The sequence below is a fragment of the Pipistrellus hanaki genome (assembly GCF_964339955.1).
Source record: "Pipistrellus hanaki genome assembly, chromosome: 2".
In the NCBI taxonomy this organism is placed as follows: domain Eukaryota; kingdom Metazoa; phylum Chordata; class Mammalia; order Chiroptera; family Vespertilionidae; genus Pipistrellus; species Pipistrellus hanaki.
In genome coordinates, this window is record NC_140504.1 from 19,213,465 (window position 1) to 19,227,900 (window position 14,436).

The following is a 14,436-nucleotide window of genomic DNA, read 5'->3' on the forward strand; positions in this document are numbered from 1 at the left end:
CTCTAATATTCTAATAACCGTGTATGATGCCAGATGGGTAGGAGATTTACCAGGATGATCAGTTAGTAAGTTATATAATGTATGCTCACTCGGATGTGCACCTGAAACTAATACTGTAATTAAAAAAATAAAGATTAAAAATAATTTAAAATATAAAATAAAAGAGGAAGAAAAGGGCAAAGATAAAAATTATGAACAATAAATACATATCTATCAACAAGCGAATCTAAAAATCAAGTGAATAAAAAAATCTGATGAACAGAATAAACTGGTGAACATTATAGAGCTAGGTACATAGAAAGGGAGTGGACTGACAATTATTGGGGGAAAGGGGTGTGGGAGAGACTGGATAAAAATCGTACACCTATGGATGAGGACAGTGGGGGGGGGGAGGGGGTAAGTGCAGGGGGGGGGAACCGGATGGAGGGGAGCTATGGGGGAAAAAAAGAGGAACAATTGTAATCTGAACAATAAAGATTTATTAATTTAAAAAATCTGAACCAAAAAAGAATGTATTGTTGAAAGTATTACAGATGTCCCTCCCTCTTTTTCCCCCATTAACTCCCTCCATCCTGCTCCCATCCCCACCCCAGCCCCTCACCCCCAGGCCTTCAAATGACTGTCTGTGTCCATGGGCTATGCATTTTTGCTTGTAAGTTCCCCCAAGATAGCTTTAGAGCTGAATCTTTCATTTCGACTACTCTTGGACTAGGAGGAAAATTTTACCAATGTCTTCTCAGCTGCAATCAGAGACCAGAGAGTGTGTCGTCCCCGTCCCCCCCCCCCCCCCCCCCTGCACACCCTTGACCTCTAAGGGCATCGCTCCCCTTTCAGCTCAAATACAGGAAGTGCGGCGTCCTCCAGGGTGAGAGGTAGACACAGCGAGGCTCCCAGCCCAGGAGGCAGAGCTGGGCCCGCTCCCTGCGTCCCATGGTCGCCGCCGACCCCAGCCCCCTCCCCGCACTCAGCGTCAGAGGAGCCATCAGCCCGGACCCCAAATGCCAGCTTCCCGCTTGCCCCCGGGGCCTCGCGTGGGCCGTGACGTCACCGCACCCTGACGTCACGCCGACGTGCAGCGCGGTCTCCCAGGAGACTGGGGAAGCCGTTTCGCACCCAGCGGCGTCCAGGTCTAGGTGAGGGCAGACGCGAACAGCTTCCTGAACCGCGGGGGGCACCCGGGTCCCTGGGACGCAGTTCCGGCGCGGAGGCGTGCGGGCTCCGGAAAGCGGGGCGCGGCGCCCCCTGGCTGGTCCCTGCGAGCCCGCCCGTCCGCCCCCGGGCCGGGCATCCACTCCCCCCGCCGTGCGTGGTGGGGCCTCCGCGCCGCGCCTTCCGCCTCCTCTTCCTGCCGCGGCGGGGCCCGCGGGAGCGGGGTTAGCCCGGGACACGTCTCACAAGCCTCCCTGCAGGTTGGCTGGCCTCGGAGTGGGTCTGTGTTTGGAAAAGTCCGCCGCTGGAGAAGAAAGTTTCAGGACACCTTCCGCTTCACCTGACCCTGACCTGCTGCTCCTTTTGGGTGACTCACGCCAGGGGGTTAGTTCTTGATGAACAGGACCGGAGCTGCCAGCCCATGGAGATCCTGGTGTGGGGCAGGGAATCGGAAGTGAACAGTCAAGAACGAACATTTCTGTGTTTTTGACATTTTCCTGCTGACCCTTTTGAGAGAGAGAGAGAGAGAGAGAGAGAGAGAGAGAGAGAGAGAGAGTCAGAAACACCTTATATAGCTTCTGCCAGTTATCGCCGCAGCATCTCTAGCCAAAGGGCAGCCTACACGAGTTTACAGTGACAGAATAAAAGGGGCTCATTTGATAAAACATGCAAAGTAATGTAAAGGAACATTAAAATGAACAAATTTCCCTGTGGCCAAAAGGGAAAGAGACCTTTCCCCCTCCCTCTGCTGAGAAAGGTCTTATTTGTGAATGCTCCCTCTATTCCTTTATATGCATATTCCTTTAATATGCATGCAAAGCTTTTAAAGACCCATATTGTTTTCCTTGAGAGCCGGGGAGCCATTTCTTTAAAATGTAAATATCAAGGAAATTAACTCCCCTATTTCCATATCTCCTACAGTTTTAGTTTAGGTGCCTTCTAAGCAACCACCTACTTTGTCAGTAGAGATTTGCATTCCTTAGAACAGACGCAATTAGCTAGAATAGATGGCTGTTTGGATTACCAGGTGATTTAAAATGAACTGGCAAGCTGTATTGAGGACAAGTTACCAGTTATCTTGAGAATATGGGTGTAATGGGTTGTATCTGCCTGGTTGTGTAAAAAGTGGGATTTCTTTCTGCCTCTGTAATCTCATTAGCAGATGGATTGTGATATGCCTCACAGTCTGGTTAAATGCATATTCAATAATGAAATTACTATCTTTCTGCTATAGAGAGATTTTTTCTGGGTTAGCAGAATATTTTATTTTTCATTTTTCCTCAATAATCAGAACCGGCCAATTCTCCTTTGGTAGAATAAGACCACAAAGTTGGGATAGATTTACAAACAATCAAGGTTCTAAATCAAAACTGCCTTGTTTACACTGTCACTAGATCCATGCTCTCAAATAATTTTGTGGGTGGAATTTTGAAAGGAGATTTAGTTGGTAATTTGGGAGAAATTCTCCCAATAGAGTTTAATTAAGCTGATGCCATCTTATTTTTCTACTGGTGAGTCCATTGTAAAATGGCAGAAATGAGAATAATGAGCCTTTTGTGAATAATGAGCGCTTGCCACATCACGGTTACAGTCTGCCAAACATCACATTATTATGTATTTGGTCATGTGGGCCAATGTTAACTATGTCAGTTAACTTTACCCCATAGTCAGCTGCAGTTAACTTTACCAAACACACACACACACACACACACACACACACACACACACAATATTTATATGGGAAGACAGATGATTAATTATTTGTTGTAAACAGCAGCTCATTAAAACAGGGGATTTTATGCTAATAGGATAGGGAGGGAATCTTCTACCATTGGTTGTGTAATTTAAAAAAATATTGCCACTATAAGAATTTTTGTTATATGTAATTTACCCGCTACCTAGGCTGGAGTTGCTATCTCAGATAGACTTCTAGGCCTCTCCTGTCAAAATCTTACCCTGATCAAAAGCAAACAACCTCAGGAAGCCTTCACTAATACTGGCTCCTGTTCTTTGCCTACAGCTGTTGGCCCTTAGGCCTTGTTCCCTGCTGTGGAATTGGGCCTATATCATTTTGCTCTGTTGCCACCCTTACTCCTTGGGTATACATAAGCATCTCTCACTCATGAAATTGGACCGTCTATTCTTCCTCCATATTTGAGAAAGATTAAAAAAAACACACACACAAAATCCAAATGGCTCCTCCATTCTTTGAGGTTATATGAAAGTAATGATAGAGTGTTACATAGAATGAGAGGCCCAGTGCACGAAATTCATTCACGGGTGGGGTTCCTAGGTCTTGCTGGCAATCAGGACCTATTGGTAACATCTCATCCAGTCCTGAGCTGGACGGGCCAGCCAGGGCTAGCCAAGGCCAGCCAAGGCCTGCTGGCTGTCGGCCAGGGCCTGGGGGCCTGCTGGCCAGGGCTTGGGAGCCTGCTGGCCAGGGCTTTGGAGCCTGCCTGCTATTGGATGGGACAAGGGACCAAGGGAGGTTTGTAGAGGACCAGGGGAGGTTGGCTGGCTTTGGGAGCGTACTGACCACCAGGGGGAAGCTCCTGCATTGAGTGTCCCCTGGTGGTCAGTGTACATTATAGCGACTGGTTGACTGGTCTTTCCAGTTGTTCAGTCATAATGGTTGCTTAGGCTTTTATATATATAGATTATTTTATTATAAAATGAAAATCTATTAAAAGTAAAATACCTACATAAAAATAATAAAAATGTTCATTTTTAGTTAAATTTGGCACTTAGCTTCTCATACTTTGATGTTTCTTCTGTTCAGGGCCTGCATATCATTTTTAATCTGATAATATATTTTTTAAACTATATTCATGTCACAGTTGCTTTTCTTGTTTGCCAAACTAAAATACCATATTCACCCGTTATTTTAGTAGCTTTTCAGAAAAAAAAAAAAACTTAAAAAAAATCTTGAAATAAATGGTTACGTTTAAAATTTTATGATTCTTATTTTGTATTTGCAAAGCAAATAATTAGTATTAAACCACCACAGAAATTACAATTGGACTACTAATTTCTTTTTTTTTTTGTTAAGTGTGAATACATTAAAATGTTTTTTAATTCTTTATTGTGGAAAGTATTGCATATGTCTCTAAAGAAAAAATATTTGCAACTACTATCAGTAGTCTCTGTAGGTCCTTCCTGTTCTATTGGCCTACTAACTGAGAAAACCCCATTTATACTGTTTAACACTGATGAAATAAACATCTGTTTAAATAGTTATCACCATTCTTCTTCCAGCATCACCAAGAATTTATATATTTTAATTTGAATTCTTTTACATTATTCAATTCTGACCTTTGCTATCAATATTTTTAGGTTATTTTACTTCAGAGCTCCTTCAGTGTATTTTGGGAAATTATGGATCGTCACGTTCCCATGCACGCATTACCTGAAGAAATCCAAAAGGTATGACATTATATTGTGTTATTACAAAATAACATCGGAAACATGTTAGCAGGTAGGTAATTCTAAAACTTGGGGAAGTGAATTCAGAGGTTCTGTATATATATTTTGATCAGGGCATCTGTAATGAATTGATGAAGTGGGGAAAGGAATTATCCTAATGGTCAGAATTGTGGAATTCAATTCAGTGCAGTGTTTGACCTGTGAATAAAGGCAAATATACAATTCCAGCACCGTATTTGACCAGGTGTTTGCGGAGCCTGATAGTATATTTAGGTATTTTCTAGCAGCTTTGCAAAAAACAAGGTGTTTTTAGCCGAAACCGGTTTGGCTCAGTGGTAGAGCATCGGTCTGCGGACTGAAAGGTCCCGGGTTCGATTCTGGTCAAGGGCATGTATGTTGGTTGCGGGCACATCCCTGGTGGGGGGTGTGCAGGAGGCGGCTGGTCGATGTTTCTCTCTTATCGACGTTTTTGGCTCTCTCTCTCTCCCTTCCTCTCTGTAAAAAATCAATAAAATATATTTAAAAAGAAAACAAGGTGTTTTTAAAAACAAACAAACAAAAAAACACACAAAAAACCCCCACGAAAAACCACTGAATTAATGTGTCAGTTTAAAATTTTAAGTGATCCTTAGTCTATATTTGCAAAACAAATAATTAGTAGTAAACCACCACGGAAATTAAAGTTAGCTTGTAATTTTTTTTTATGATGCTAAGTTTTGAAGTCTCTCTCTCTAAGGGTCTATTTCAGTTTTACCTTAAATCTTGCATGAGGTAGTTTTAAGCCTTTATATATATGTGTGTGTGTGTGTGTGTGTGTGTGTGTGTGTGTATGTGTATATATATATTTAATATATATATACACATTTAATCTAGTTAACAAGTCTTCTTCAGAGTTTTTTTGCTCTTCTCCCTGTTAGTTCATATCTGTCCTCAGGCAAATTCATTACTCCTATATTTAGTTTAGCATTGCATCTATTATTAACAGTATAATTTTAAAAATAGCTTTTTGAAATTAACCGACAAAATATGAATGAAATCTCAGACCTTAGCTATCATTAATCATTCAGGTTTCTTAGTAAATCTGCAGTCAAATCTTAAGCACCAGTCTGTTACTTTTTAATTGAAAAATCGCAGTCAGCTCTCAGATATGCTTTTATCCTTTGTTCATGTTGCTTTGGGCTTCCTGTTACCATTGATTTAACTGGATGCTTACAGTTACTGCATGTTCTTCAGATTTATGTAAACTGCAGCCTTGCAGGAACTGGAAAGGAAGTCCAATTACCAGGAAAAAAACCTTTTCATCCACTGCATTTAATTTGCTTCACGGTTTAAGTTAGATGTAAGAGATAGAAAGCACAAAGAGAGTTCAGCTATACTCTGCTTACCTGAGAAATGGTGCTTTTATGTGTTGGTAGACATGGAATGTCCCTCCTCTCTCCCTCAACTGAATTCCTCCCATAGACTACCCCGTGTGGTAAAGATGAAAAGAAAACAAAGCCATCTGCAAGAAACAATTCCCATACTTGAGATTCCAGTCATCTGTCAGGAAGAGGACATATAATGAGATGAAAAAAAAAAAAAAAACCCTCTAGAAGACAGTGTATAATTTAAATGTCCTATAAGATGATAGCTTTTTTTGAGAAAGGAAGAGGTAGGGACTGGAATCCCCAAGTATTAGAATAGTCAAGGGAGGAGCTTTATGCAGGAAGTAGAACTGGGATTGGTCCTTGAAGGCAGAGTATTGCTATAGACAGATAGGCTATAGAGCATGCTAGGCTAAGGGAACAGCTTACTGGTGGGAAAAAGCTGGCCAAGTTAGAGAATGTTTAACAACTTAAGTATTTTGAATATATGAGAAAGTATGTATTTATTTTGGCAAGGTTTTTATGAGAGTTGTAGAATCCCCCCCCCCCCCCCCCTCATGTTTAAGGTACTTTATAAGTAAACTAGAAGTCTGGGGCATGAAATTTGTGCACAGGGGAGGAGGGGTGTCCCCTCAGCCCAGCCTGCATCCTCCCCAATCCGGGACCCCTAGAGGGATTAGGCCCGAACCGGCAATTGGACATCCCTCTCACAATCTGGGACCACTGGCTCCTAACTGCTCACCTCCCTGCCTGCCTGACCACCCCTTAGCTGCCTCCCCCTCCCCCCCACACCAGCTTCATCACCCCTAACTGCCTCTGCCTGCTGGCCTGATCGCCTTCAACTTCCCCTACCGGCCTGGCTGCACCTCACTGCCCCCCCCCCTGCTTGCCTGGTCGGCCCCAACTGCCCACCCCTGCTGGCCTGGTTGCCCCTCACTGCCCCTCTCTGCTGGCTTGGTCACCCCTCACTGCCCCCACCCCCGCCAGCCTGGTCACCCGATGCAGCCTGCTGTTCAGTCGTTGGTTGTCCCTCACTAACCCCCCTTGCCGGTCTGGTCACCCCACGTAGCCTGCCGTTCAGTCATTTGGGCATCCCTCACTAACCCTCCTCTGATCTTGTCACCCCTTGCAGCCTGCTGTTGGGTCATTACTGTGAGGACATCCTGACAAATTTGCATATTATCCTTTTATTAGTATAGATCATTTAAAGATGCTGAAACCAAGCATTTCATAAATCTGCTGTTATATTGTCAAAGCAGGAATGACAAGCAGCTATCCATGCAGAGAAGAGGTGAGTCCAGGAGAAGCGTAGCTGCCTAAGGCCCTGGACTCATGTTCTGATTACACCTTTGTTTTGCTGAATGTTTAGACTATAAAGTGCAGCTTTGCACTTTTTCAGATCTAAGTTAGATACATTTCTACAACATATATTCACCCAGTGCCTATATGTGCCAGGCATTGTTCTGAGTACTGATTATACAGCAACCAAAATGTGTACATGCACCCCACAGCCTCTTAAAGAATTGTCTAAGAATAAGTTGTTTGTTTTCCATAATTTCTTAACTATGTTTGATTTATTTATATTGCCCATAATGTACTTGTTAAATTGCCTAGTGATCAGGAAGTATATCTATGCAGTCAACTTGCATACTTCATTCTATATAGAATCATGTTAAATAGATACAGGGTGGAGCAAAATTAGGTTTACAGTTGTTCATATGAAAAATAATACAATAATCTATACTAATAAATGTTAATATGCTAATTAGATCAGGTTGACTGGATATCTTCTGGACGTCCGACTTTCTTCTGGACAGTTAAGGGGCAACCAGGCTGGCAGGGGGGCAGTTAGGGGAAGACCAGACCAGCAGGGGGCAGTTAGGGGCCAACCAGACTGGTGGGTGACCAGGTAGGGGGCGACCAAGCTGGCAAGGGACCAGTTAGGGGGCAATCAAGCCAGCAAGCAGAGGCAGTTAGGGGCAATCAGGCCGGCAGGTAGAGTCGTTAGGGGTGATCAGGCAGGAAGGCAGGTGAGTGGTTAGGAGCCAGTGGTCCCGAATTGCGAGAAGGATGTCTGACTGCTGGCAGTTGGACATCCCCATAGTGGTCCCAGATTGGAGAGGGTGCAGCTGGGCTGAGGGACCCTTTCTCCCCCGCCCCCCACCATGTACGAATTTCGTGCACCGAGTCTCTAGTTAATAAATAATACAAGAATAAACTCTGTTTTCTGTACTCACTGCTGTAAACCTACTTTTGTTCCCCTGCATATAGTGTATAGGGTAATAGGAATACTTTGGATTAGAATTATTTATTAACTAGGGACCTGTTGAAGGAAGATTCCTGCAAGAACAGGGCTTCCGGGGGGCTTTCCTCCCGGTACCGCCACCTCTCCTGCTTCTCCCCCCCCCTCCTTTTCCTGCCACCTATGTCTCCTACCCCTCACCCCAAGCTTTTCCTCCCGCTGCCAACTGCCCTACCCGCCCCGTCCTGCCCTCTGCTGCTGTTTTCCCTCCTGCTGCTGCAGCCTTGCTTCTGCTTTTCCTCCCTCTTCCTTCTATGCTGTCTTCAGTCTTCACTCCTCTTTCCCTCAGCATATGCAAATTAACCACCATCTTTGTTGGGTTAATTTGCATACTCACTCTGATTGGCTGTGGGTATAGCAGTGGTGGTTAATTTTCATGTTACTCTTTTATTAGTGTAGATACTTCATTATTAAAATGAAGAAAACAAATATATATATATATATCCATTGTGGCTTGGAAATTCTCCATTATTTTATATATATATATATATATATATATATATATATATATATGTATATGATTGAGATTTTACAGATAGGAAGAGAGAGGGATAGAAAGCTAGAAACATCAATGAGAGAGAAACATCGGTCAGCTGCCTCTTGCATACCCCCTTTTGGGGATGTGCCCGCAACCAAGGTACATGCCCTTGACCAGAATCAAACCTGGGACCTTTCAGTTTCCAGGCCGACACTATCCACTGAGCCAAACCGGTTTCAGCACTCCATTTCTTTATTGGGTTAAAAAGAACATGAGGTGGGTGGATCGGTGTCCCTACCTTGTTCTTCTGTTAACTTTTTTTGTGTTAGTTTTTATGCTGGTTCTTAAGAAACCTTTTCTGTGTGGTCTTTTTTCTTCTTCTTCTTTTCTTTCTCTGGTCATGCAATGAAGGAAGGTTAGTGTTGAAATCAGGGAAGAGAAGGTGAGGGGAGCTCTTCCTCTTTATTTCTTTCCATATTTTTGCTATGTGATATGGAAATAGGATGATTGATAACTTACATGAAAGGTACTTAACAAAGAACGTAAAAATGACTGCACTATACTGTGCTATTATTAGTAAAACTGGTAGTAGTAGAAAACCTGCAAGAAAAATTAGACGTAGTGGAGCAGATGGCCACTGAAGGGAAAGTATAGAGAAGAATGCTGCTGACAATGATAAGCTATAATTAGAGAAGTCATTACCCGACTAGAAGACTAAAATTGCTAAAATCAGCTACCTCTTGATCTCATCTTTTTTAGGGAATCATAGGAAAGAAGAATAAGGTAATCTTTTGACTTTCATTCCTGGGTCTTTTTGCTTTTTATCACAATTTCTGACTGAGCATAAAATATATCTCAGACTTCTATCTCCCCAGGTGGCACAAAACAGGCCCAAGGCCTGGATAGCAAACCACACTCATCCCCTTTGTCTGCTGATAGAGTCTACGGTTTACTTTTAAATGTACTTAGATCACATCTTTAAATCTGTTCCCCCTCTAGATTGAGCTGACTCATAACCTGTTTCTGCCCTCTGAAAGCTAGCAGCTTTGCTAGAATGTTCAGCCAGCTTTCTGAGAGCAGAATGCACTTGTACTAAGAGTACAGTTCTATGTTTAGGATTTTATTGCCATAATTAAAACACTTATAGATCAGCAAGGTAATAATTCTATATTTCTTCCCCTCCTGAATCTACCTATTTTAGAGACATAGGGACTCCCTTTAAAAAAAGAAGGGGAAAAAAAAAAGCAGTGAACAATTTTCCTTTTGTCGTTTTTTTTTTTGCCTGGGGACATACACAGAAATCAAAACAAATGAGTGGAAAAATCAGTTATTTTGCAAAGTGAAGCTGATCTCTCTCTTTTTAAACAGTGACAAAATGAACACTTGTAATGGGATTTTGGCTTCAGGGAAGATATTTATCACCGGAGGACACAAAATAAAATAAAGAGACCAGAGTTGTTTATTTTATAAAACAGAAGTGGTGCTGCAAGGATTGGAGACACACTGCTCTTTCTGGGATAACAGTCCTTTTCTCTAGCAGTAACAGCTCATTTTGTCCTGTTTCGGTATAGTAATTTTAGTACTTTGAAACTTTGAAATTTATTCAGAATAACAGTTTTATATTTCCAAGCACAGATTGTCATTGCCAGGAAAAATAAACTTAATTTTCCAGGTCATTTTGGGCCACTGTGGCTAGAGTCAGATTTTGTGTTGAGTTAAAATAGAGGAGAAAAAATGAGAAAATGGTCATAGAAATGTTAACATTATTATTCTGGAAAAGTAATGATATGTGTATATGTGTGTGGGGGTATGTATGCTGTGTTTTTAAGCAGTTGTGGTTTTAAAACCTAACAAGAAAATAAGTAGGAAGCTGTGTAATTCTTGGAGAGACTATTCACTTGGATATTGTTATCCAAGATAGGTTATTAGGAAAACGGTTTTTAAAAAAATGTACTTATGAATCTTGAAACAAATTTGCATTTGTGAATTTGTAGTCCAAAATACTTTTGTTGGCTAGCCATGGAAGGTCACAGAGTTTACCAAGGTGGGGTTTCCCAGTGGAAAAGTAGGTATTGAAGGAAATATACTTTGGAAGTATATGTAGATAAACACAGGTGTGTTTATGTATGAAGCCAACATTTCTTAAAATTGCTCAATAAAATTTTTTTATGGAATAATCTTTGGTATTTTAGTCCCAGATTGATTTTTTAAATTTTTCTAATTTTTTTAATTTTTATTAAACTTCTTATTTTAACATCATTATAGAGTCACATGCATTAGTAAGAAATGATCCCATGTACTCTTCCCCCAACTTCTCCCAATGGTAGCATTTGGCAAACTATACTACCAGGCTATCAACATTGATACAATCTGATAAAGAGGGAATATGCTAATTGACCATCATGCCCTCACAAGATGGCGGTGCTTACAGCCATAAGATGGCAGTGCCCAGTCCTCTCAGCCCCACCTCATCCAGCTTCAATTCCTCATGCCCCTCAGTCCCACCTCATCCCATCTTGAGTCCCCCAGTCCCTTCAGCCCTGCCTCACCCAGTTCCCGCAGCATCCAGCCTCATCCAGCCTCAGTCCCCCAGTCCTCTCGGCCCCACAGGGGAATGCAGTTAGGGGCATTCAGGCCAGCAGGGGAGGGCAATTGGGGCCAGCAGGGAGGGCAGTTGGGAATGATCATGTTGGCAGGGGAGCAATTAGGCATCAATCAAGCTGGCAGCGGAGTAGTTAGGGGGTGATCAGGCTGGTAGGTAGAGTGGTTAGGGGCAATGAGGCAGGCAGGCAGGCAGATTTGTGGTTAGGAGTCAGCAGTTCCAGATTGTGAGAGAGCCATCGGACGATCCTCCAAGGGGTCCCAAGTTAGAGAGGGTGCAGGCTGCCTGAGGGAGACCCACCCCCCATGCACAAATTTTGTGCACCAGGCCTTTAGTTAAGATATAAAACAGTCTGTACAACAAGGATTCCTCCTGTTGACCTTCTGTAGCCACATTCACCTCCTCCTCCCCCTACATACACCTACACCACTCTATCCCCCAGGCCTAATCCATGACCCCTAGCAACCACTGATTTGATCTCTAATAATTTTGTCATTTCATAAATGGAATCATTCAATATGTAACCTTTTGAGATTAGTTTTTTCACTCTGTAATTCCCTGGAGTTTTATTCATGTTATTGCATGTATCAATAGTTTCTTTTTATTGCTGAGTACTTTTACATGGTATGAATGTACTACAGTTTATTTAACCTGTTGAACATCTGGGTTTTGTCCAGTTTTTGGCAATTACTTGTAAAGCTGCTATAAATGTTTGCATATAGGTTTTTATGAGAACATATGTTTCCATTTTCCTGGGATAAATGCCCAAGAGTGCAATTGCTAGCTTGTACAGTAGTTGCATGTTTAGTTTTCTAAAATACTGCCAAACTTTTCCAGAAGCTGTACCATTTCACATTCTCACCAGCAATGTATGAATGGCCCAGTTTCTCTACACTTGACCAGCATTTGGCATTAGTTCCTATTTTAGCTTTTTTGATAGTTGTGTAGTGATAGCTCACTGTGGTTTTAATTTGCATTTTCCTAATGATTAATGATGTTGAGTATCTTTCCATATGCTTATTTGGCATCTGTATAGTCTCTTAGGTGAAATGTTTCTTCATGTCTTTTGACTATTTTTAAATTTGATTTTTTTTTATTTTTACTGTTTTATGAGTTCTTTAAATAATCTAGATACTAGTCTTTTGTCAGATATGTGATTTGAAAATCCCCTCTGCCCCTAGTTTGTGGTTTATTCATTCATTTCCTTCATAGGGTTTTTGTAGAGAAAAAGTTTTAAATTTTGATGGAATTTGGGTTATCAGTTTTTCCATCTATGGATTATGCTTTTTGTATCAAGTATAAGAACTCTGTCTCGTATCGATCCTGAAGATTTTACCTTAGATTTTTTTTTCTTCTAAAGTCATGTTTTTATGTTTTACACTTAAGTCCATGATTCATTTTGAGTTAATTTTGGTAGAGGGTATAAGGTTGAGGTTGAGGTTCTTGTCTTTAAACTTATGGGTATCTAATTGTTCCACTATTGTTTCTTGAAAGGCTATTTTTTCTTTATTAAATTGCTTTTTTTTTTTTTTTGCCAAAAAAGTCAATTTAGTATATTTATATAGATTTATTTATGGGTTCTCTAGTCTATTCCATTGGTCTTTTTGTCTATCCTTCTGCCAGTACCACACAGTATTTATTACTGTTGCATTATATGTCTTGAAATCATATAAAATGATTCCTCCCACTTTATTCTTATTTTTCAAGATTGTTTTAGCTCTTGTAGTTTCTTTGCCTTTCCATGTAAATTTGAGAACAATCTGACTCTTTCTATATAAAAATATCTGGCTGGAATTTTGATAAGAAATTAAATGTATATATAAATCCAGGGAAAATTGATATCTTTAATACTTTGTGTCTTCCAGTTCATAAACACAGTATGAATATGTCTCTCCATTTATTTAGATCTTTGATTTCTTACCATCTATGTTTTCAGTGTACAAGTTTTGTTGGATTTACACTAAGCACTTCGTTTTTTGAGCAATTGTAATTGGGATTGTAATTTTACTTTCATCATGCACATGTTCATCTTTAGTATATAGAACTACAATCGGTTTTCGTATGTTTATCTTAAATCATTGACCTTGCTGAACTTATTAGTTACAGGAATTTTATTGTGAACTAGAGGCCTGATGTATGAAATTCATGCATGGGTAGGGTCCCTATGCCTGGCCGGGAATCAGTGTCAATCTGTGGGGTGACCTGGAGGGTGATTGGAGGAGCCCCCCACTGGCAACTGCCTTGGCTGGCCTGGGGCCTGACGGCTGGGAGCAGCTCCTGCATTGAGCATCTGCCCCCTGCTGGTCAGTGCACATATAGCAACCAGTCGTTCTACTGTTCGGTTGATTTGCATATTAGGTTTTTATTATACAGGATTCCTTGGGATTTTCAGGGTTAACAATCATGTCATCTCAAATAGGGAAAGTTTTGTTTCTTCCTTTCTGATATGTCTGCCCTTTATTTCCTCTTTTTGCCTTATTACTCCGGCTAGAACTTCCAGCATTATGTTGTATAGGAGCAGAGAGAGTGAACATACTTGCTTTATTCCTTAGGGGAAAATTCACTCCCTCTTTCACCATTAAGTATGATGCAGGTGTGGGGGGTTTGTGGATGCTTTTTTTACCAAACTGATTTTTAAATTGTGGTACAACAAATTGACTTATTGATGACAAAGGGTCCTGATGGCCTTATGAAATGGTCAGGTCATCTGTGTGGCTCAAAAAGTCCACTGTTCTGTCTCAAAATGGTTCTCCCAATCTGAGTGAAATTCTCTAGCTAGACATTCACTGTTCTTGAGTAGAAAAGCATCTTTGTGATGCAGATCTTGGAAGGGGAAACAGTTTATGTTGTTGGTACTGTTTCTCCTTAACCATGCATAATAAGCATTTGGACATGTGGGGCAAAAAAAGGAGAAACTATTTTTGGAGCAGAGAATGCCTCAATTGGGCAGCAGGGGGTTACTGAGTGCCTTTTCTTATTGAAGCACAGACAGGAGTTTTGAAAAGGATTCAAAGCATAATTTAACCTTTGAATACTTTTTTTTTTAAAGTTAAATAACTATAATTTAAGAAGTGAAAATGCATTTGAGAAGTTTATTTTAAAATTTATTTTTTCA

General features: G+C 41.1%; 1 protein-coding gene across 1 annotated transcript in view; it reads left to right on the forward strand.

Annotated features, from left to right (window-relative positions):
* Positions 1–832: 832 nt before the first annotated feature.
* Positions 833–14,436, forward strand: part of LEKR1 (leucine, glutamate and lysine rich 1) — a 120,251-nt gene continuing 106,647 nt past the window's right edge. Inside the window, exons 1-2 of the mRNA XM_084876051.1 lie at positions 833–1,133; positions 4,486–4,575. Of these exons, the coding sequence (XP_084732177.1) occupies positions 4,528–4,575 (48 nt within the window). The 5' untranslated portion in view covers positions 833–1,133; positions 4,486–4,527. The remainder of the gene's footprint in view (positions 1,134–4,485; positions 4,576–14,436) is intronic.